The sequence below is a fragment of the Suricata suricatta genome, chromosome 12 (assembly GCF_006229205.1).
Source record: "Suricata suricatta isolate VVHF042 chromosome 12, meerkat_22Aug2017_6uvM2_HiC, whole genome shotgun sequence".
NCBI classification, from domain to species: Eukaryota; Metazoa; Chordata; class Mammalia; order Carnivora; family Herpestidae; genus Suricata; species Suricata suricatta.
In genome coordinates, this window is record NC_043711.1 from 85,143,000 (window position 1) to 85,163,385 (window position 20,386).

The 20,386-nt window shown below is 47.6% G+C and overlaps 1 protein-coding gene across 2 annotated transcripts in view; it reads left to right on the forward strand.

The window, feature by feature from the left end:
* The window catches only part of MANBAL (mannosidase beta like), a 23,292-nt gene that overhangs the window by 215 nt on the left and 2,691 nt on the right, over positions 1-20,386 (forward strand). Inside the window, exons 1-2 of one of the 2 annotated variants that reach the window (XM_029918859.1) lie at positions 5,995-6,028; positions 10,273-10,478. In XM_029918859.1, coding sequence (XP_029774719.1) covers positions 10,329-10,478 — 150 coding nt within the window. In that variant the 5' untranslated portion in view covers positions 5,995-6,028; positions 10,273-10,328. Of the gene's footprint in view, positions 1-5,994; positions 6,029-10,272; positions 10,479-20,386 lie in introns of those variants that run through there. The other variant, XM_029918858.1, reaches the window with a different exon arrangement.

The following is a 20,386-nucleotide window of genomic DNA, read 5'->3' on the forward strand; positions in this document are numbered from 1 at the left end:
GGCGCTGCTCCGCCGGCACCGGGCACGCGGGGCGCGCGGCGAGAAGGACTTCCCGGGGCGCCCCTCAGGAAGTTACTCGCAGAGGGGAATTCGAGTTCCAGGGAGATGGAGGGCCTCGCCTGTGCCGCCCAGAGCGTTCGTTCCGATCCCGGCCTGAACCCAGCGCTCGCTGCTGGGACCTGGCCTTTCCTCCCATCCGGGGAGCATTAGCAGGCGCTCGGGCTCTGGAACCCCTCCGGCCAGCATTCGACTCCTGAGTGGGCCCCATAGTGCCGTGTAACCGGGGCAGTCTTTCTGGTTCCCCCTTTGGTCCTCAGTTTCCTCCTCTGTAAAATGGGCGCATAGCTTGGTCTGATGATTAAATGAGATGGCGACTGCGGAGCGCTTAGTAGGTGCACAGTGTATGTTTGTTGGGTGAATTCTTTTTAAAATTCATTCATTCATTCATTTAAAATAAGCTCTACACCCAACATGGGGATGGAACTCCGAGATCAGGAATTCATGCTCTTCCGACTGAGCCAGGCAGGCGCCCTGAGAATTGCCCCTGTTCTTAAGATCTTACATTAGTGTAGTACATTTGTCATAATGAACCAATGTTGATAGTTATTATTAACTAAAGTCCATGCTTTATTCACATTTGCTCAGTTTCCCTCTAATGTCCTTTTTCTGTTACAGGATCCTGTTCAGGATACTGTATTATGTTTAGTAGTCATGTCTCCTGGTGTCCTCTTGGCTGTGATTGTTTCCCAGACTTTCCTTGTTAGATCGACTTGACAGTTTTGAGTATTACTGGTCAGATATTTTGTACAATGATCCTCACCTGACATTTGATGTTTTTGCATGATTAAATTGAGGTTTTGGGGTTTGGGGAAGAAAACCACAGAGGTAAAGTGCCATTCTCATCACATCACATCAAAGGTACATACTGTCAATATAAATGGTCACTGTTGGCGTTAACCTGGATCGCTAGCTTGAGGTGGTCGGTTTTTTCCACTGTAAATTACCCCCCTTCCTTTCTGCTCACATACTGTACTCTTGGAAGAAAGTCATTACATACAACCAAGGCAGATAATCTACATAAATTATTTGGAATTCTCCTTGGGAAATTTGTCGACTCTCCCCTGCTTGCTTATTTACTTATCAATTATGTATGTCAGTGTGGACTCAGATGTTTATTTTCACACTTTGGGTTATAATCCAGTACTACTATATTTTGTTGCTCAAAGTGTTACACTTTGGCAGTGGGGCACTTCTCTACCCCTCTGAGGTACCCCAACATGTGCATTGTTTTGTTTTGTTTTGTGAGCACCTTCTGTTCCAGGTTCATCTTGTACGTTTCACGCCTCAGACCTAGAATTTACCGTTTCTCCAAGGAGCCTTGGTTCCTTTTATTGGAGAGTGTATTAAATACCAAGACCTGGGTGCTAGGTGTGATCACTATGCTTCTAGGCCTTCCCTGCAAGGGACATTTGTGTGTATACTCACCTATACACACACACACACACACACACACACACACACACCTATACATATTTCTCTGTAGACACCTGTATCTATATTAAGCTACATATGAGTTCACAGTGATCTCTGCAACTCTCCTCCATTCCACGCAGATCATTCTAGCCTCCTTCTCTGGCTTATCTGTGACTAATCTAGCTCCCACCACCTACCAGCCATTTACCTAGTTGTTCAGTTTCAGTGCACATGTGTGGTGGTTTCAGAATTGTTAACCTCTGTCCCCTGTGGGAAGTACTTTTATCACCGACAGTATGCTGTACAAGTGCAGTTCCTTTACCCTTAGTCCCACCGACTCCACTCATTCCCACAGTGACCGAGGTCAGCACCTGATTCTCCCCCCACCCTTCCAGTGATGTTGTTTAATGCATTTGTAAAACATTTCGATTCAGAATGTCACATTTTGTGTTCCATACTGGGATACTTTGACCTCCTCAGTGATTTTTTTTTAAACATTTGCATCCATTAATGTTTACTCTCTGTGCCGTAAAGTTCTGTGAGTTTTGACAAATCCTTAATGTCTCAGATTCACCATTACAGTATCATACAGAACAGTTTCACCTTCAGGGATTAGTCTTACCTTCTTCCGGATTTCACCTCAGCAATGCCATTAGCTCTCTCTTCAGAATCTATCCATGGCCCCAGAATCTTCTGCCACCAGGTGCAAGCATGTCTTTCTGACTGAACAGCAGCCTCCTAGCTGATCTCTTGTTCCTTTCCACTCATATCCGCCTGCAGTCTTGTTCTCAACACAGCAGCCAGAGGGACCATTTTAAAATAAGTCAGACCATATCATCTTTTTGTAAATTGTTTTTGATGTTTCTTTATTATTGAGACAGAGAAACAGAGCATGAATGGGGGAGGGGCAGAGAGCGGGAGACACAGAATCTGAAGCAGGCTCTAGGCTCTGAGCTGCCAGCACAGAGCCCGACGTGAGTCTCAAACCCACAAACAGTGAGATCATGACCTGAGCCGAGGTCAGACACTTAACTGACTGAGCCACCCAGGCTCTCCCCCACCCCCCATGTCATCTTCTTTGCTAAGTACCTTCAAGGGCTGCCCTTTTCCCAGGGAGAGATGCCAAAGCCCTTATAATGGCCTGCTGGCCCTACACAGCTTGTTCCCTCTACCGTTCTCCTGGATCATCAAGTTCATTCCTGCCCCAGGACCTTATCCTCGCTGTTCCTCCCTGGGGAAGTCCAGCAGATACTTAAATGACTTGTTCCTACGCTTGCTTTTTGCTTCCTTTGAAATGTCACCTTCTCAGGTTCTTCCCTCACCACCTCATATAAAATAGCATTCCCTCTGTATTTTCTTCTAGCCCTCGCTTCTGACATTGTATTACGTGTCTGTGTGTGTGTGCGCGCGTGCGTGCACACCTCCATTTGAATGAAACTCCCTGACAGGAGTCCAAATAATACCCGACACTTAGTAGGCGCTCAATAAATATGTGTCCATTGAACGATGATCTCAGACCACTAGAGTGCAGCGTTAAGGACGAGCGTCAAGCGTTCTAGTAACCTTAGGAAATTATTTGCCACGTTTGGTAATCGATGAGTAAGTAGTTTTTGTTACTAAATTCTGGTAGGGGTAAGAGATTTCCACAACGTGTGAAAACCTCTGCTCTCAAAGTGAGTCTGGCGCCCTGAGGGCTGGAGTCACCGAAGGAGAGTCAGCTCTGCCCTGACTCACCGGGAAATGAGCAGGCCCCACGATTCTCAGCTGCTGCTGCTCCTCCCCACCCCTCCTCCCAGTACTCCTCCCCCTCCTCCCCCTCCCCCCCTCCCCCTCCCCCTCCTCCCCCATTAGGTGAGTTAAGTGAGCCAGTTGGTTGAGGCATCTGTGCTTGCTTTCATGGTGGGCGCAGGCGTAGGCGTCGTCATTTACCAAATATTTGAGTCAGGCTTTGGAACAGACTCCGGGTGGACCAGGCCCTTGTAGTGAGCAAGTGAAAAACGTTAGACTCCAGACTCCTTATTTCTCTGATAATAAATATGTTTTGAATTTTGGCCTAGAACGCACACACTTGGATGCAAATGGCTATAACTGAAACAAAGCTTCAGCATACAGTACTGACCCTTACTAATGTGGCATTTTCTGTAGTCATTTATTTAATTTATTTTAATTTATTTAATTAAATACAGGGCTGGCAAATGAAGGTTAAGGGGGAAAGTGCTGGATACAGCCCCCGCAGTGGTTTCTGTAGCTCACGTCCTAGGTTACAGCGTGCAGCCGGAAAGCCTTTGACCTAGCGGGGACCGCTCAGGGACCGCTCAGGCTCCAGGGGAGCCAGCCAGGTTGAACCCTGACTTTACCACCCATCCTCCAAGTCATCCCAGGGCAGGCCGTGCAAGCTCTCCGAGCCTCAGTCTCCTCATCCCCGTTAGCAGCAATGCCCCCGTCCCTGGCCGGTTGGGAAGTGAATGAGATGTTGAGTGGGAAGTGTTGTGCGTATCCGGCAAATGATTGGCTCCTTGTCGTTCCTGCTGCCAGAGCAGGGATGAGGGGAACGGCTGGGCGCCGGGCCCCGGGCAGCCTGAGGGCAGCCGCCTACCACTAGAGACGTGAGGATGAGTAGGACTCACGTGACTTCTGTACTCAGGAAAGGAAGACCCAGAGCCCCGGCTGGAAGGCGGGGAAGCCCAGCTCAGGGGTGCAGAGACAGCTCGGTAAAGTTCTGAAGCCTACCCAGTGTGTGCAGAGCATTTGGTGTTTCCAGAACCTGTTCACAGCCGTCCTCCTGAGACACCTGTGCTGTCCAGGATAGGCGTCCTCACCTGAACAGCCACGATGTACATTTTCATGGCCTCTTTTGATCTTTGGCCAGTGGAATCACCGTTTCTACATTGTTGCAGTCCCAGGGTTTATAGAATTGTTTTCTTTTTTCAGCTCACATTATTTTCAAAGACTTCACACTGGCCTGATACACCTTGTTTATATTTGCCATTTTCGCGAAGGGGGACTGCGCCGCAATGCACCCTTAGCGGGTCAGCTGCTTTGCTCTTGGGCACTTGAGTTGCTTCCTGGTTTTCAGTATTAGGAAAAGCATTGCCATAGCTTTTTTGTACCTGAAGCCTTTTTTCTTGTTTTGAATTGTTTCCTTGCTGTAAATTCTAGGAAATGAGTTATTCAGTCAAAGGATATAATCACTTTTATGGCTCTTGTTATATGTTGTCTTGTAGCCATTAAAAAAAAATCCTAAACGCATTATAGCTCTGAATAGAGATGATTGTCCTTTGGCTCCTGAGAACATCGAGTCTCCAGGAGGTCGAGATGGGCCCCAAATGTAGCTAATTGCTGATAGAGTCTGGCTTTTTGCCCTCACCCCCAGACCCCATCTTTTTATTGTATTCCACACATTCATAACAGTGCTGCTGTTAGTAACATTAGTTCATCTACGTATCCATAAGTTGAGTAGGCTTGTTACAGCGTTGGAAACAAGGGCATTTAAAAAAATATTTTTTAATGTTTTTTATTTATTTTTGAGAGACAGAGAGACAGAGTGAGCAGGAGAGGGTTAGGGAGAGAGGGAGACAGAATTTGAAGCAGGCTCCAGGCTCTGAGCTAGCTGTCAGCACAGAGCCCGTTGCAGAGCTCAAACCCACAAACCGTGAGATCATGACCTGAGCCGAAGCCGGATGCTCAACCGACCAAGCCACCTAAGTGCCCCCCAAGGGCATTTTTAAAAATGTACACTTTATGAGCCGCCGCTGTGAAGGAATGTGAGTTTTCTCTTACATCTTGGTGTTCACGTGTCAGTGCCCTGGTGGAGCTGCGTCTCCTCCAGGGAAGCTGTTCTCGGGGCCACCCCGGATTTCACTTCATGGCCTGTGCAAGAGCCGCCCCAACAGTCTGCCTGGAGTCTGAGCGTCATACCTTGCATTTGACCAAAAATGGTATTCCTGAGCTCCAGGCCCCACCTGATTCACCACACTTGGATCCAGATCATGTTGGGTTCTTTCCAGAAGTCAAATCCTTCCTGGGAGGAGGAAGATCTGCCAGCTGAGGATTTTTTTTTTTTTAAGAGGGCCCTTGGGCTTTGAAGGCGGCTCCCAAAGAGAGCAGGAGTGACGGGAGAGTGGCCCCCCTGTCGGCTCAGGCACATGACCTTCCTGTGTGTCCAGGTCAAAAGGGACAGCGCGCATTTGCATGAGTCCCACTCTGCTCACTGAGAAGGTGGTTTTGTCATCCTTCAGTCACTGCCCGGCACCGGGACAGTTGTGCAGAGCAGTGAGGCTACAGAGCCAAAGTGGAGGAAGGTCTTAGAACCTTTGCTTTAGCCCAGGGCTAAGCTATAGGAACACGGGGCAGACCACTTTGTGTCATTTTACATTTCCTAGTGGCTATATTTAAAAAGTAAAAAGAAGGGCATCTGAGTGGCTTAGTCCTTCAAAGTGTCCAACTCTTGACTCTTGATTTCTGTTCAGATCTTAATCTCAGGGTCGTGAGTTCAAGTCCCACGCCAAGCTCCCTGCTGGGTGTGAAGCCTACTTAAAAAAGTAAAAAGAAAAAGGTAAAATTTTTTATTGTGGTAAAATGTATATATAACATAAAATTTATCACTTCAACTTTTTTCTTTCATTTTGATCATTTTAAAATTATTTTGTTATTAAAAATTTTTTTTAATGCTTATTTGTGAGATAGAGGGAGACATCGTCAGTGGGGGAGGGGAGGAGAGGGAGGGAGCTGACTCCAGGCTCTGAGCTGTCAGCACAGAGGCTGACACAGAGCCCAGACTCATGAACTGTGAGATCATGACCTGAGCTGAAGTTGGATGCTCAACCCACTAAGCTAGCCAGCACCTCTCATTTTAATCATTTTTAAGTATATATAGTTCAGTAGCATTCACAATGGTGTCTAACCATCATCACTATCTATTTCCAGAACTTTTTCATCATCCCAAACCGAAAGTCTGTACCCACTAAACCATAACTCCCCATTCCCCCTTCCCCAGCTCCTGCTGACCTATAGCCTAGTTTCTGTCTCTCAGCTTTGCCTCTAGAATTTGCCTACTCTAGGTACCTTTTAGAAGTGGAGTCATACAGTATTTGTCCTTTTGTGTCTCACTTATTTCACTCCGCATCATGCATCGTGTTTTCAAGCTTCATGTTGTAGCATGGATCAGAATTTCCCTCCTTTTCATGGTTGAATAGTATTCCTCTGTATGTACGGGCGCATTTGGTTTATCCATTCAGCTGTTGACAGGCTCTTGGTTGTTTCCGTCTTCTGGCTATTGTGAATGAAGCTGTGAACACTGGTGTACACATATCTGCTGGGGTCCTTGCTTTCAGTTATTTTGGGCATATACCTGGGAGTGGAGTTGCCAGATCATGTGGTAATTCTTTTTAAGTTTATTTATTTATTTTGAGAAGGAGAGAGCGAGAGCGAGCGTGCAGGAGCACTCCCATGTGAGCGGGGGAGGGGCAGAGAGAGAGGGGGAGAGAGAATCCCAAGCAGGCTCCGAGTGTCGGCACAGAGCCTGACATGGGGCTTGAACCCACAAACCATGAGATCATGACTTGAGCTGAAATCAAGAATTGGATGTTTAACTGATTGAGCTTCCCAGGCGCTCCCTCATATGGTGGTTCTATGTTTAACTTTTTGAGAAGCAACCTAACTGTTTTCCAGTTTGTATTTTCACTCTAGTATAATTTCACTCTAGTTTGTATTTTCATAGTGTTCTTCGATGCACTGATTTTTAAATTCTGATGAAGTCCAATTTATTTTTCATGTTGTTGCCCGTGCTTTGGCTGTCACCTCAAAGAAGCCATTGCCAAATCCAATTTCATGAAGATTTTCCCCTATGTTTTCTTCTGTGAGTTTCATAGTTTTGGCTTTCAAGTTTAGATCTTTGAATCTTTTTTTTTTAAGTGTATTTATTTATTTTGAGAGAGAAAGAGAGTGTGAGCAGTGGAGGGGCAGAGAGAGAGGGAGAGAGAGAATCCCAAGCAAGCTCCATGCTGTCTGCACAGAGCCTGATGAGGGGCTTGATCCCACAAACTGTGAGACCATGACCTGAGCTGAAATCAAGAATTGGACGCTTAACTGACTGAGCCACCCAGGGCCCTATATCTCTGATTCATTTTTTAGCTCATTTTTGTATATGGTATAAGGTCCCAGCCTCATTATTTTGCATGTTGATATGCGGTTTTTCCAGCACCATGTGTTGGAAGGACTGTTCTTCTCCATTGAATGGTGTTGGCACCCTTGTTGGAAAATCAGTTGACTCTGCATGTGAGGATTTATTTCTCAGCTCTCACCATTAGTCCATATCCTAACCCCAGGGCCTGACTATTCTGCTTACTGTAGCTTTCTAGTAAGTTTTGAAATCAGAAAGTAAGCCCTCCAATTTTGTTCTTTTTCAAGATCAGGTGAAAATAATACAACTTAATCCAGTATATATTTTCAACATGTAATCAATATAAAAACCTCATTAATGAGATATGTTACACTTTTATGTTCCTGCTTTCTCCTAAGTGGAATATATATTTAACGGCCCTCTCAGGTTGGGCCAGCTCTGTTTCAGCCCTCAGTAACCACATGTGGCCCATGACCACCATATTGGACAGCTCACGTTTAGCAGGAAATTGCACTGTGGCATGGATCTCTGAAAATGCAGAGGGCTTTGGAGTCAGGCTGGCCTGGTTCCAAAGTTTGCCTCTTTCTCATTGGGGTGGGCAGGAGGAAGCTCCTGTCAGGTGCCGGGGTAGAGGGGAAGCAGTTCAGTCTTCCCCGGGTAGGAGGATGGCAGTAAGGAAGGCGTGCTGGAGAGGTGACCCTTGAGCTCAGCCTTGGAGGGAGAGTGGGGGCTTCACCAAGCAGTCAGAATAGAAAAGGGCATTCTTGGCAGAGTGTGCAGCCTGGGCAGAGGCCCAGGATTTTGAAAGAGCCTGTGCTCTTGAAAAACTACACGCAGTGCTTTCGGCTTGACCAGGGTGTTAGGAGTGGGGTCCCTGCTGAGAAGAGAGGCTGGCTGAGGCAGGACCTGGCGCCGCTGGCCACCACCTCATCCCCTGTCGTTCGTGTCCCCAGCATCTCTGATTTGGGTTGCTGGCAGTAGCCTTCTCACTGGCCTCCTGTGTCTACTCTGTACCCCATTACCCCCTCTACTTAAAATTTAAGACACTTGGGGTGCTTCAGTTGGTAAAGCATCTGACTTTCAATTTTGGCTCAGGTCATGATCTCACAGTTCGTGAGTTTGAGCCCCACGGCCAGCTGTGTGTTGTGGAGCCTGCTTGGGATTCTCTGTGTCTCCATCTCTCTCTCTGCTCCTACCCCACTCTCTGTCTTTCATTCTCTCGATAAATAAATAAACAAAACAAAGTTAAAAAATAAAAAATAAAATGTAAGTCACTATAGGGGAGAGTAGGAGGGTTCCTCAAAAAACTAAAAACAAAAGTATCCTACCATCTCGCAAATACAGTATTAGGTATTTGCCCACAGGATACAAAAATACAGATTCGAAAGAGTACACATATTCTAGTGTTTATAGCAACACTACCAACAATAGTCAAACTATGGAGAGAGCCCAAATGTCCATCGACTGATAATGGATAAAGAAGATGTAGTATATATACATAATGGAATATTACTCAGCCATCAAAAAGAATGAAATCTTGCCATTTATGACATGGATAGAGCTAGAATGTATTATGTTAAGTGAAATAAGATAGCATATTTTCTCAATCAAAAATATACCATATGATTTCCCTCATGTGGAATTTGAGAAACGAAACAGATGAACATATGGGAAGATGGGGGAAGGAGAGAGTAAAACAAACTACGAGAGACTCTTAACTATGAAGAACAGACCGAGGAGGGTTGATGGAGGGAGGTGGGTGGGAGATGGGTACTAAGGAGGGCACTTGTTATGAGCACTGGTGTTGTATGTAAGTGACAAATCACTCCATTCTACTCCTGAAACCAATATTGCACTGTATGTTAACTAAACTTTAAATTAAAAAAATACGTGTGTGTATATATATATGAGTGTGTGTGTGTAAATGTAAATCAGATCGTGTCACTTTGCTCAGAACCCTTTGGTGGCTTTGGTCAATTTGGAAGTGTCAGGGTCCTAGTGGGTCAGCCCGCACTCCTCTCTGATCTTTCCTCCTTCCTGAGTATTCTACTCTGACCATTTTGGCCTAATTTCCCTGCCCCAGGACCTTGACACTTGCTTTTCTCTCTGCCTGGATATGCTTCTCTCAGACGTTCCAGTGGTTTACTTACACTTCCTGTCCCTGCCACTTGATTCCTGTCTCGTCAGAGCCCTTCCTGTCTGTCACCCTATGCAAATTAAAACAGTCCACTCACGTTTTGTTCAAAAACAGTTGTCACTAGCTGGTGTAGCATGTCTGGATATGTTGTCTGCCTGTGCCCTGAGGTCCCAAGAGAGCAGGGATTTGTGTCTGGCCCTCTCTTCAGTGCTTGGTGCTCAGTTAGTGTTTGTTGAATGGATAATTGGATGAATAAATGAATGAACAAAACCTGAAACATAGGTGGCCTCCAAATGTATGTTGATTAGAGATTTTCCTTGAAGCGTTTGCATTTATTTATTTATTACCTCTAACTTGGAAAAATTCCAGACACACAAAAAAGTTGAAAGAGTCTCCATATATCTTCCACTTAGATTCAAGAATTGTTAGCATTTCACTAGAATTGCTTTACGTATTCTTACAAGTTTGTGTGTGTTTGTGCAAGTGGAACTATTTAGAAGTCAGTTGTAGAAACATGACACTTAACCTTTGTGTTTCGAAGTTGGCTCTGGAGGCTGGTGAGTCAGAGGAGACCGAAGACAGGAGGCGGCTGAGGTCATGGCCTCCGATCTGGACTTCTCACCCCCCGAGGTGCCCGAGCCTACTTTCCTAGAGAACCTGCTACGGTATGGACTCTTCTTGGGAGCCATCTTCCAGCTCATCTGTGTGCTGGCCATCATCGTACCTGTTCCCAGGTCCCACGAGGTGGTGAGTTCTTCCCTGTGAGCCTCCACTCTTCACATGGGGTTCTAGGTACTAACACCAGATACCACGGCAAAGAAGATCAGTTGGGACTATGTCAGATTCCCGCCCAGTGGCATTGAACCATGTGACAGTACTTTATTAATTCATACGTATTACAAGCAGGGTTTTAGTGAGATGTGGTATCTGTCTCCACGGAGCTTCTAATCCTTGAGAGAAGGGCAGATATGGAACAAACGTGCATGTTTCCATGAGAAGTCCAGGGTGTATCAAGGGGAAGGACCTGATCTTACCCTGGGGCAGGGGCCCGCCTGTTGCCCCTTCCCCTAGGGAAAGGGAATTGCATTTGTGAGGACTCTAGTTCAAGTAATTTAATAAAAGGTGTCTGTGGCCAGAGCACAGAGGGGTCATGATGAGAGGTGCAGCCAGAAGAGTGGGTAGAGCCTGGAGGGTTTTAAGTAAGAGACCGCCATGATCAGATTGGCTTTTTGTTGTTTTAACTTTTTTCAGTAGGTCTCTTTCTCCTGTAGCAAAACACACTCCTTCCACTACCCTCTGTTTTCTCATGATGTTGATTTATTGGAGAAAGCAGGTCATTGTCATCTACGATATCCACGTCCAGGATTTAGCTGATTGCTTCTGTGTGGTGTCGCTTAACATGTTTCTCTGTTTCCTGTATTTCCTATTAATAGGAAATTCAATCCAGAGGCTTGAGTCAACTCAAATCAGGTTTTTTGGTAAGAGCACCTCATAGCTGGTGCTGTGGACTTCCTGGTCTATGTCATCAATGGACATGTGGTGTCTGGTTGTCACACGTTTAGAGATTCTAGGATTGACCAGTGGATTCAGGTGGTGTTAGCTGATCCCTCCATTATAAATCCCCACTGCTCTTTCGCCTAAGTGGTTTTTGCATCAGTTGGTGATCATTGCTGAGCTCCATTATTTCCTTCTGCATTTATTAGCTGGAATTCTTCAATGAAGAAGTCCTTTTCTTCATTGCCTGTATGGTTATTCTGAAATGCTATTCATAGTAAAGGCTGGATAAATTATTGGTTTTTTTCCCTTTGTAATTTTCAGAGCAGTAATTTTGGGCTCCAGCAACCTCCAATCTTGACTTATGAAACTTTTATTTTTATATCACTTTGAATGTATATATTTATATATTTTATATGTTTTTAGTTTTTTAATTAAAAAATGTTTAATGTTTATTTTTGAGAGAGAGAGAAACAGAGCATGAACGGGGGAGGGTCAGAGAGAGAAGGAGACACAGAATCCAAAGCAGACTCCAGGCCCTGAGCTGTCAGCACAGAGCCCAATGCAGGGCTCAAACTCATGACGCATGAGATCATGACCTGAGCCGAAGTCAGACGCTTAACCAACTGAGTCACCCAGGCACTCCTTTAGTTTTTTTAATGCTCAGATGGTCTCGATGGGAGCCTCATCGAGTTGTGTACAATATTGTCTACCAGGGAAGTTCATTAGAGACTCGTTGCTTAGGACTTAATAATGCTGAGTACAGGTCACGTAAGCTGCTCTGCTTGTGGACCAAAATCCTGGACTTCCAGCAGGAATGCAGGGATTCAGGATAAACCATATTGTTCGGTTTAGGTACAGTGAGTCACTCTTACCAGTTCTGGGAATTGTGGGAACCACCCAAAATCCAATTTCCCAGGTGCCCTCCAAGGGCCAGCCTTGCAAGTAGGCTTTTCTAAAGATAGCAGGTTTTTATTTTTTTTATGTTGACTCTATTCTGCACACTTACAGTATATTTATTATAACTTAAAACTAACTATATTGTTTTTAACTACTAACAGTAAGACTCAGAATGAAATTTAAGATTTTTCTGAGGTTCTATTTGGCCTTAGAATATGTCTCAGTAGGGATGTGTGGTCAGAGTACTGTGTTTAGTAATACTCTGAAAAAATACTTTTTTCATATAGTTATACTCCCATTGTGATCTGCATTTAGCTTAATTTGCTTCAGCTTGTTTTAAATTTGTAGGGGTTTTTCCCTTTTTGATTTAATCAAAAATATATAAAATGTGTATGTACACCATTTCCCCAAATCAAAATGATACAAAGTGAAATTGTCTTCAAAAACAGAAGTCTCCTTTAATCTCAATATCCTCCACCCTCTCCCCTTCCTCCATAGGAAACCATTTTTATTATTTTTTTTAATTAAAAAAAGTTTATTTATTGGGGCGCCTGGGTGGCTCAATTGGTCAATCATCCAACTCTTGATTTCGGCTCAGGTCATGATCTCACCGTTTTTGAGTTTGAGTCTTACATCGGGCTCTAAGCCAATAGCATGGAGCCTCCTTGGGATTCTCTCTTTCTCTCCCCTGCTCCGTAAATAAATAAACATTTTTCAAAATAAAATATTTCTTTATTTTGAGAGAGAGAGAGCACGTGTGCATGGGCGCACACAAGTTGGAGAGGGGCAGAGAGAGAGGGAGAGAGTGAGAATCCCAAGCAGACTCCATGCTCAGTGAGGAGCCTGAGTTAGGGCTCGATCTCACGATTGCAAGAGCATCACCTGAGCCAGTATCAAGAGTCAGACACTTAACCAACTGAGCCACCCAGGAGCCCCCATTTTTAAAAATTTTGATTTATTCTTCTTTTGTTTCTTTCTGAAGACATAAGCAAAATGCATGTGTTTGTGATGTGATGTGTACATATATAAATATTCTCCACTTTGACACATGCAAGATAGCATACTATTAAATACAGCTTCACATGTTTCTTTTTTCACTCAACAACATACAGTATATCCTGGAGGTCTATCCTTCCTGGAGATGACTGCATCCCTGAGATCCTGCTTATGTAGCTGGGAGAAGCACAGCCATTTACTGATGCAGTGGGGAGCCCTGGCTTAGGAGCCGCTTGGGGTACAGCTGGGGAAGCAGTGTGCTGAGTTCAGTTTTAAATGGGTGCCTTAAAGATATCCAGGTGGTTCAGGGGCACTTCGATGGCTCAGTTGGTTGAGCTTCTGACTTTGGCTGGGGTCACGATCTCGTGGTTCGTGGGTTTGAGCCCCATATCAGGCTCACTGCTGTCAGTGCAGAGCCCACTTTGGATCCTCTGCCCGCCCCCCCAAAATAAATAAACTTAAAAAAAAGAAAAGATACCAGGTGGTTCTGCCAACCATGCAGGAGGAGGGTCTCAACACGTGAGAGTTGAGAGGTACTTGAAGCCAGCTGAGGACGAGGTCTCCCGGGCGAGCACGTGGGCTGAGATGAGGAAAGTCCCAGGCTGTGGCCACAAGGATTTAGCATTTAAAGGGCAGGTGGGGGGAAGGCACAGCCAGTGAGGGCATCGAGAGCTTTGGTGAACATGGACACAGGCCCGTGGCATCCGGATGGGTCTTTCCATCTCTGTTTCTTATTCTGGTATTTGGAGAAGGAGGTCACGATTGGAGTGTTTCCACCCACAACTGTATCACACTCTAAAAGCGTAATCCCCGTGCTCTGGGGCTCTGTCCTCCCAGCCTCGGCGTGCTATTGGCGATTATAAATAACAAACATTTTTACTGTCTTTGGCCACTCATGGAGCCTGCTACGAGTCCCAAGGGAGGGAGGTGATGAATGTTTTTATTTTATAGGCGGAGATGTGTGGCCAGTCAGTCAGAGGTGTGTGGCCTTTTGGAGAGCTGCTGCTCACCTCGTGTCGTGTTCTTGCCCCTTCCAGGTAGCCACGGAGGCCTGGGTCAATTCAGTTAACAAGAGAGAAGGGATGCCCTTCCCTCCTCTCTCTGCTGCTCTCAGCGGCGCAGTGGGCTGCGGTCTTTTGAGGCAAAAGGGCTCAGCAATATGCCTACTTCCCCACTCTGCTATTTAGAGGTTAATTTGGGACCAGAGCTTTGTGTTTGAAAATATAAATATAGTACATAACATCTCATTTTAATTTAACTTGCAGTTTAGGGCAGTAAGACTCACATAAGTGAGCTGTCTTCATGACCGAAGCTTATTGTTTTAGCTTTTTTTTTTTTTTAAGTTTTTCAGTGGATCAGATAATAGTACTGGTCATTAAAACTTTTACTGGTGCATCAGACCCCCAATTAGGCAGAGACTCTACTGCTGGCTTTCCTGGGGTGCCCCCGTAAGGCAGCCTTCTCCTACTCCCCACACTCCTAAAGAGATGGACGGGAACACGGTCCTGTGATCTCACGAAGGGAGGGTGAGCACAGAGCCTGTGCTAGCTGGGATTTGGAATTTGGATGCGGAAAGAGAAGAGGGTTTTACCTGGGGCCAGGGAGCTCTGAGGGTGGAAGGTACCTGTGGCGTGAGAATAGCTGGTGGGGACCCCAGGCGTCCTGAGGGAGGGAAGTGGAGGGTGCCAGGAGGTGGGGAGAGGGCGGGGGTGGGGGAGGGATGGGAGGACCCAGAGAACAATCTCACTCTTTTTGATGGTTTGCTTCGGGCAGAATCATCCCTTTTGCTTGGCCTATAGAAACAAGGTTTATTAGTGGCTTTTTGGGTCAGAAGATAATATTTTTGGCTCTAGATGCTGGGAAAGCCTTTGAAAAGCAAAAGAATGTCTTTCCTGTTGTTCCAGTAAGCCGATTTTTTGCAACTAGTTTATGACTTCAGTACTTAGCAGATTATTTTGAAAGCTCTTTTGGGGGTAATCAGGGAAGAAAGAAGGAACACATACATACAAACGCTTCCCACCCCACCCCCTTCCTTTTCATAGTGGGAGTAAGAACCAATTTGCAGAATCAGAACTAAAGTCCTTCCAGTCCTAAGCTGAATGAGAACTGTTCTTGTCAGCACCTCATTAAACTAAGACCTGAGAAAATAAACATTTGTGTGAGAATGATGGAGGCCCGGGCCACACTTAATCCAGGCATTTTCTTGTAGTTTGGATTCTAAAGTATAAGATAGTAGATCCTTATGCCATTTGCCTCCAGTCCAGGATGGCAGGTACATTTCATCTCTCAGGCCAAGGCTGATTGATTGCACGGGCCGCTTCGGGGCTCCAGGTAAAGTAATTGCTCATCGATGTCTGCCATGAGCGAGGGCCCAGCGAGTCCTTGGACTGCTGGTCCACTATTCTCCATCTGTCTGCACCTGCCTGGAGAGTTTTCAAAGGCCTGGGCTGCACCCGTAGAGATTCTGAGTCTGTTGCTCACTGTAGCCTGGTCCGTATTTTCTCGAAGTGCTCTGGTGATTCTATTATGCAGCCTCTGGTCCAGTCCTGAGAGGATTTCCCTGAAGCTCAAACCAATTTTGGGAGAGTAGGAGGTGTTCAATTCTGCATGTGTTAAGGTTGAAATAATAGCAAGACATCCAAGTGGGAAAGAACGAGCCAGCCAGAAGTTGGGGATAGAGACCTGGGGATTGTTCTATCAAAATGGCATTATTACTTGAGACCCTGAGAGTACGTTGCTGAGCTTTTCAACAGAAATTAGATTCAGGAAAGGCCTGAACTTGGAGCATTCCCAAGCTGCTTGAAGTAGTTTCTGTGCAGTATGGGTATCCTGAAAAGATGCACTGAAAAGACAGTGGGTGCTGCCCCGGAGCAGGGATGTAGCTGGGCCTCTGGAAGAGGTGAGAACTGGGACCCTGTCACTCACCATCTGCATCTCCTCTGTCTCCCCTCCCTGTCCATCTCCTGGCTTTCATTTCTCTTACCAGGGCCCTGCTTCTTCTGCTCACTGTCCCTGTGGTGAGACGAAACATGGCCACCAACAGCTTCCAAAGTTTATGTCTTTCAGCTGCAGCATCTGGAGGCTGCCTTCCTGCCTGGCCCCAGTTCCGGAATCCCCAGGGAAAGAACTGTGGCTGACGCAGCTTGGGACAGCTATGGCCAGTGTGGCAGGAGCGGAGTCCCGTTCCAGGAGGGACAGGAGTGCCATGCATACAAAGCTGGGGTCTCCTCCCGTTGCTCTCTTAGGAGAGACAGGGAAGAGTGACAGGCAGAGAAGACAGTGGTCTCCCTAAAAACCGCCGTGGTTCAAGGAGAGTGCATGTACCACCCAGTCCCCATGGGGACTGCACAGCAAGAACTACTGGGCACCCGAGGAAAGGCTACTTAACAGGGTACCTGGGTCCCTACAGGTCCCTGGATAGGCTTCAGGAGTTCACAGGGTCCCTGAAATTGTGAACGAAAGTGTGATATCTTTATGCTCAGGCACATTTTTGGGAAGATAGGCTACTGCTGTTGTCAGTTTGATGAGGTGGGAGCCGAATTCCAGGAGTTCACAGAGTGGGCAGTGAGGAAGTAAAGGTAGCACGCTCCGTTCCCCCTTCCCCAAAAGTCTGCCAGAGCTCACCCCAGCCTCTTTTGGATCAGTTTCTACACAGAATGTTGATTGGTTAACCAAGCAAGTGGGTGTTGACTTTTAGTTCAGCGACTCACCTAGCAGAGGGTTGGTGGTTCACCTGGTGGTGAATCACAGGCTCTCCCACCAGTCCGAGTGCTGACTGTTCCCGTCTCTTCATGTGTCGGGCTCGTGTCTCCCTGGCCAGCCACCAGCCCCTAGGCCGGTCCCTCTGCTTGTTCTCTGCTGTCTTTGTGTGGACCGCCACAGTCTCTTCTTGCAGTAATGGGGACTCAGCTCCAGCAGTTCTTCCAGAATGAAATCGTACTGGTTCTCAGAACTAGGAATTTCAAGGCACAGCTGGGTTCAGAGGCTCAGAAGGGCTTTCAGGGCTCTGACTCCATCTCCTGGCTTTCCTGTGAGCGTTGGCCTCATTTTTTAAAAAATGTTTTTTATTTATTTTTGAGAGACAGAGAGAGACAGTGTGAGCAGGGGAGGGTCAGAGAGAGAGGGAGACACAGAATCTGAAGCAGGCTCCAGGCTCTGAGCTAGCTGTCAGCACAGAGCCTGATGTGGGGCTCAAACCCACGAACTGTGAAATCATGACCTGAGCCAAAGCCGGATGCTTAACCAACTGAGCCACCCAGGTGCCCTGCATTGGCCTCATTCTTAGGCCCTCATCACAAGTCGAGAAGATGGCTGCCCCAGCCTGCATCCTTACTGTTCATGATTTTAAGCAAGAGAAACCATCTCTCTGCCTATGGTCTCTTTACAGGACTCATGGAAGGCCTCTGCTTGGCTCTGGCTAGGTCACATGCTTGCACTTTGCCCTGGAGGTGGGAAGGGGCAGTGGGTACCATTTCTGGCCAGGCCACATGCAACTGGCCATGCCTGTGGCCACCGTGACTGAGGGTCTCCCCAGAACCATGTGGGGTAGAGAAATGGCAGAGCCCCCAGTGCAGGGGTTGGGGCTGGGCACACAGAGATGACTTAAGCCCAGCAATGTGATCCAGTGGAGAACTCACCAGAACTGATAGCAGGAGTGGTGGCGTTTCAGTGTGACGCCCACATAGACTTCACTGTCAGCCAGAAAGCTCTGCAGGTTTGGAGCCCTAAAAATGATGGAGCCTTCTGGGTCATGGCCTGGACGTTCTGGAGCCTGCTGCAAATTCTGCCCGAGGTTGCCAGAGTAATTAACTCGGGCAAGTGTCTATTATACCTGTTCTCCACACCTTTGGAGACAGGCTCGTAGAACTAACTTTGCACTCCTGCCCTGTACTTTTTTTAAGCTTGGGAGCAGTTTGCAGTTGGATTGGGCAGCAGGGTGTTTTTTACTTAACGAGCCCTTCTGGAGAGATTGGTGTGTGGTGGGCAGGGCGACGGCATAAACACGGCCTTGAGATGTGTGCCGTCTCACGGCAGACACTGCTGGACACAAAGAGCCACAGCCCAGCGGTGGGGAGGGCCTGCAGGCGTGCTGACTTGTGTCTGGAATGAGCGCCAAGGCTGTTCTCTGTAATCACAGCTCGCCTCGCCTGCCGGGCCCATCCTGGACACTGTCTTCGGGCGCCTTGGGGAGCCTGAGCCACGGAGGAAGGTCCCCAACGCCCAGCTAGTCCTGTCTCTCCCTCAAAGCCAGTGCTCGTTTCCCCCTCTGCGAGGCCTCCTCTCCCCCGCCCTGCCCAGGCCTGGGGCAAGAGCGCCTGGCAGGATGAGCAGGGGCATTGGCACTGGGCACGCCTGACACTCTGTGTCCCTGAGCCTGGGTCCTGAGCTACAGAAGGCAGGCACGCAGACCCAACCCAGAGTTCTTGGGGATCGAGTGAGATGGGGTGCGTGCGTGGGGCACCTGAGATGGGGTGCGTGGGGCACCTGAGCAGAGCCCAGTGGGTTTCTTTCCTGGGACCGCTTGAGAGGAAAGCATGGTTTCAGCCTGTACGCAATGACATTTTGTCCTGATTTATCAGACCCAGTCCACACTGAACTGTATAGTGGAAATCATAAAATTCTGAGTGCCTTCCTTGCTGGAAGGGATTCGATGCATTGTGGCACAGATTCGATTATTTGAATCTGATGAATAGCAGCAATTTTCTGGCCTCGTAAGCAGCTGTGGAACTGCTTCATAATTGATGAGGCCCGTGACCACAGAGGACGGGCGCCTCGGCACAGCCAGGAGCCACCTGGGGAGGCGGGGGAGGCTTTCTTATACTCCCGATGGTGTGATTGCCGAGGAAACTGAAAACTTGCCTCGGATGAAGCCCAGAGTTCCCAGATTTAAAGGTGGGGCGGTAGTACTTGAATCAGCCTGGTCTGTACCAGCAACGTGCCATTTGAAGGGAAATTAAAAGTCAGTCATGAGAGTCGTTCTTACTAGCTAAGAATTTGGAGCTACAGCTCTTCGTGGCCAGGACCCCAGAATCTTATCGTGTGCACAAGAGCTGCCTTTGCTTCCCTGTAGCTTGGGGGGAAGGTGACTGTGCCCCATTGGACCGTCCCATCACTGAGACTCAGTGAACCTCAGTTTCCTTGCTTGTAAAGTGTGCTCACGGTGGCTGGCTCATTGGGGTGCTGGGTGCACATCACTAAGCATGTGTTCTCTTCAGTGCCCTGTGGTACCTGGCACAGGACCTGCGTCCACTGGGTGTAGATAGATAGGTGGCGGTGCTGGGAAGCGAGGCAGAGCAGGAGAGGGAACGAAGCAGTGGGCGGTACTGGTGGTCCGGGGCCTGGAGTGACCGAGTGGGCTCTGGGAGGGTGTGTGCCGGGAGGCAGGGCCGCCACTGGAGTGGAGTGGCCCTGGAGGCCACAAGGAAGCTCTTGGAATTTGTCTCCTCTGAAGAGGGAACCAGAAACATATTATAGCGGAAAACGGACATGGTCAGGTCTGTTGTTCCAGAATAGACTGAAAGCAGTGAGGCGGATGGTGAGGAGAACGTGTGGGAGGCTGACACAGTGAGGGGGCAGACTGCAGGGTCTGGCCTGGCGCAGGAGTGTGTGTCCAGAGGGGCCGGGTAGATTCCAGAGCCCCTCAGAATGTGAATGGGCAGGACCTGGAGCCAATTGGATGTGGGGGGCTCTAGGGGGCAGCGAGAACTCGGAACCAGCTTGGAGGCTACCAGCTTGGGTAACTGGGTGAGCGACGAGGCCAAATCATTGGTGGGGAAGTGAGGAGGAGGTCTGGGGTGAGGAGGAGACAGATAATGCATCCAGATGACTCAGTGGCGGTAATGTGTACACACGCCCACGGAGAGCTGCTTTCAGCTGTGAGAAACAGAGCCTGGTGCGGGGAGCACTGACCGGCCCTCTTGACTCCTGTGGGAACTTCCATCGCAACAAGGGGTCCGAGGGACCCACCAACAGAATCTGGAGCAAGCCATTCTTGTCATTCCACTGTCCCCTATGGAACCTGTGCTTCCAGGCACTACTAAATAGAGAGTCGATTTCAAAGTTGACTCTGTTCTCAGTCTCCAGCCCTGAGGTGTCCCTAGGACACCCAGGACAGATGATATCCTATCACCACGAAAACCTACCCTTCACATCCTGGCTCTCTCTGCTGCTTACCGAGTGACAAGTCATGATCTCTCCGAGTGTTTCTTTCATCTGTACAATGGGACTCATTATGGCACTTTGTGAGGCTAAAATAAGGTATGTGC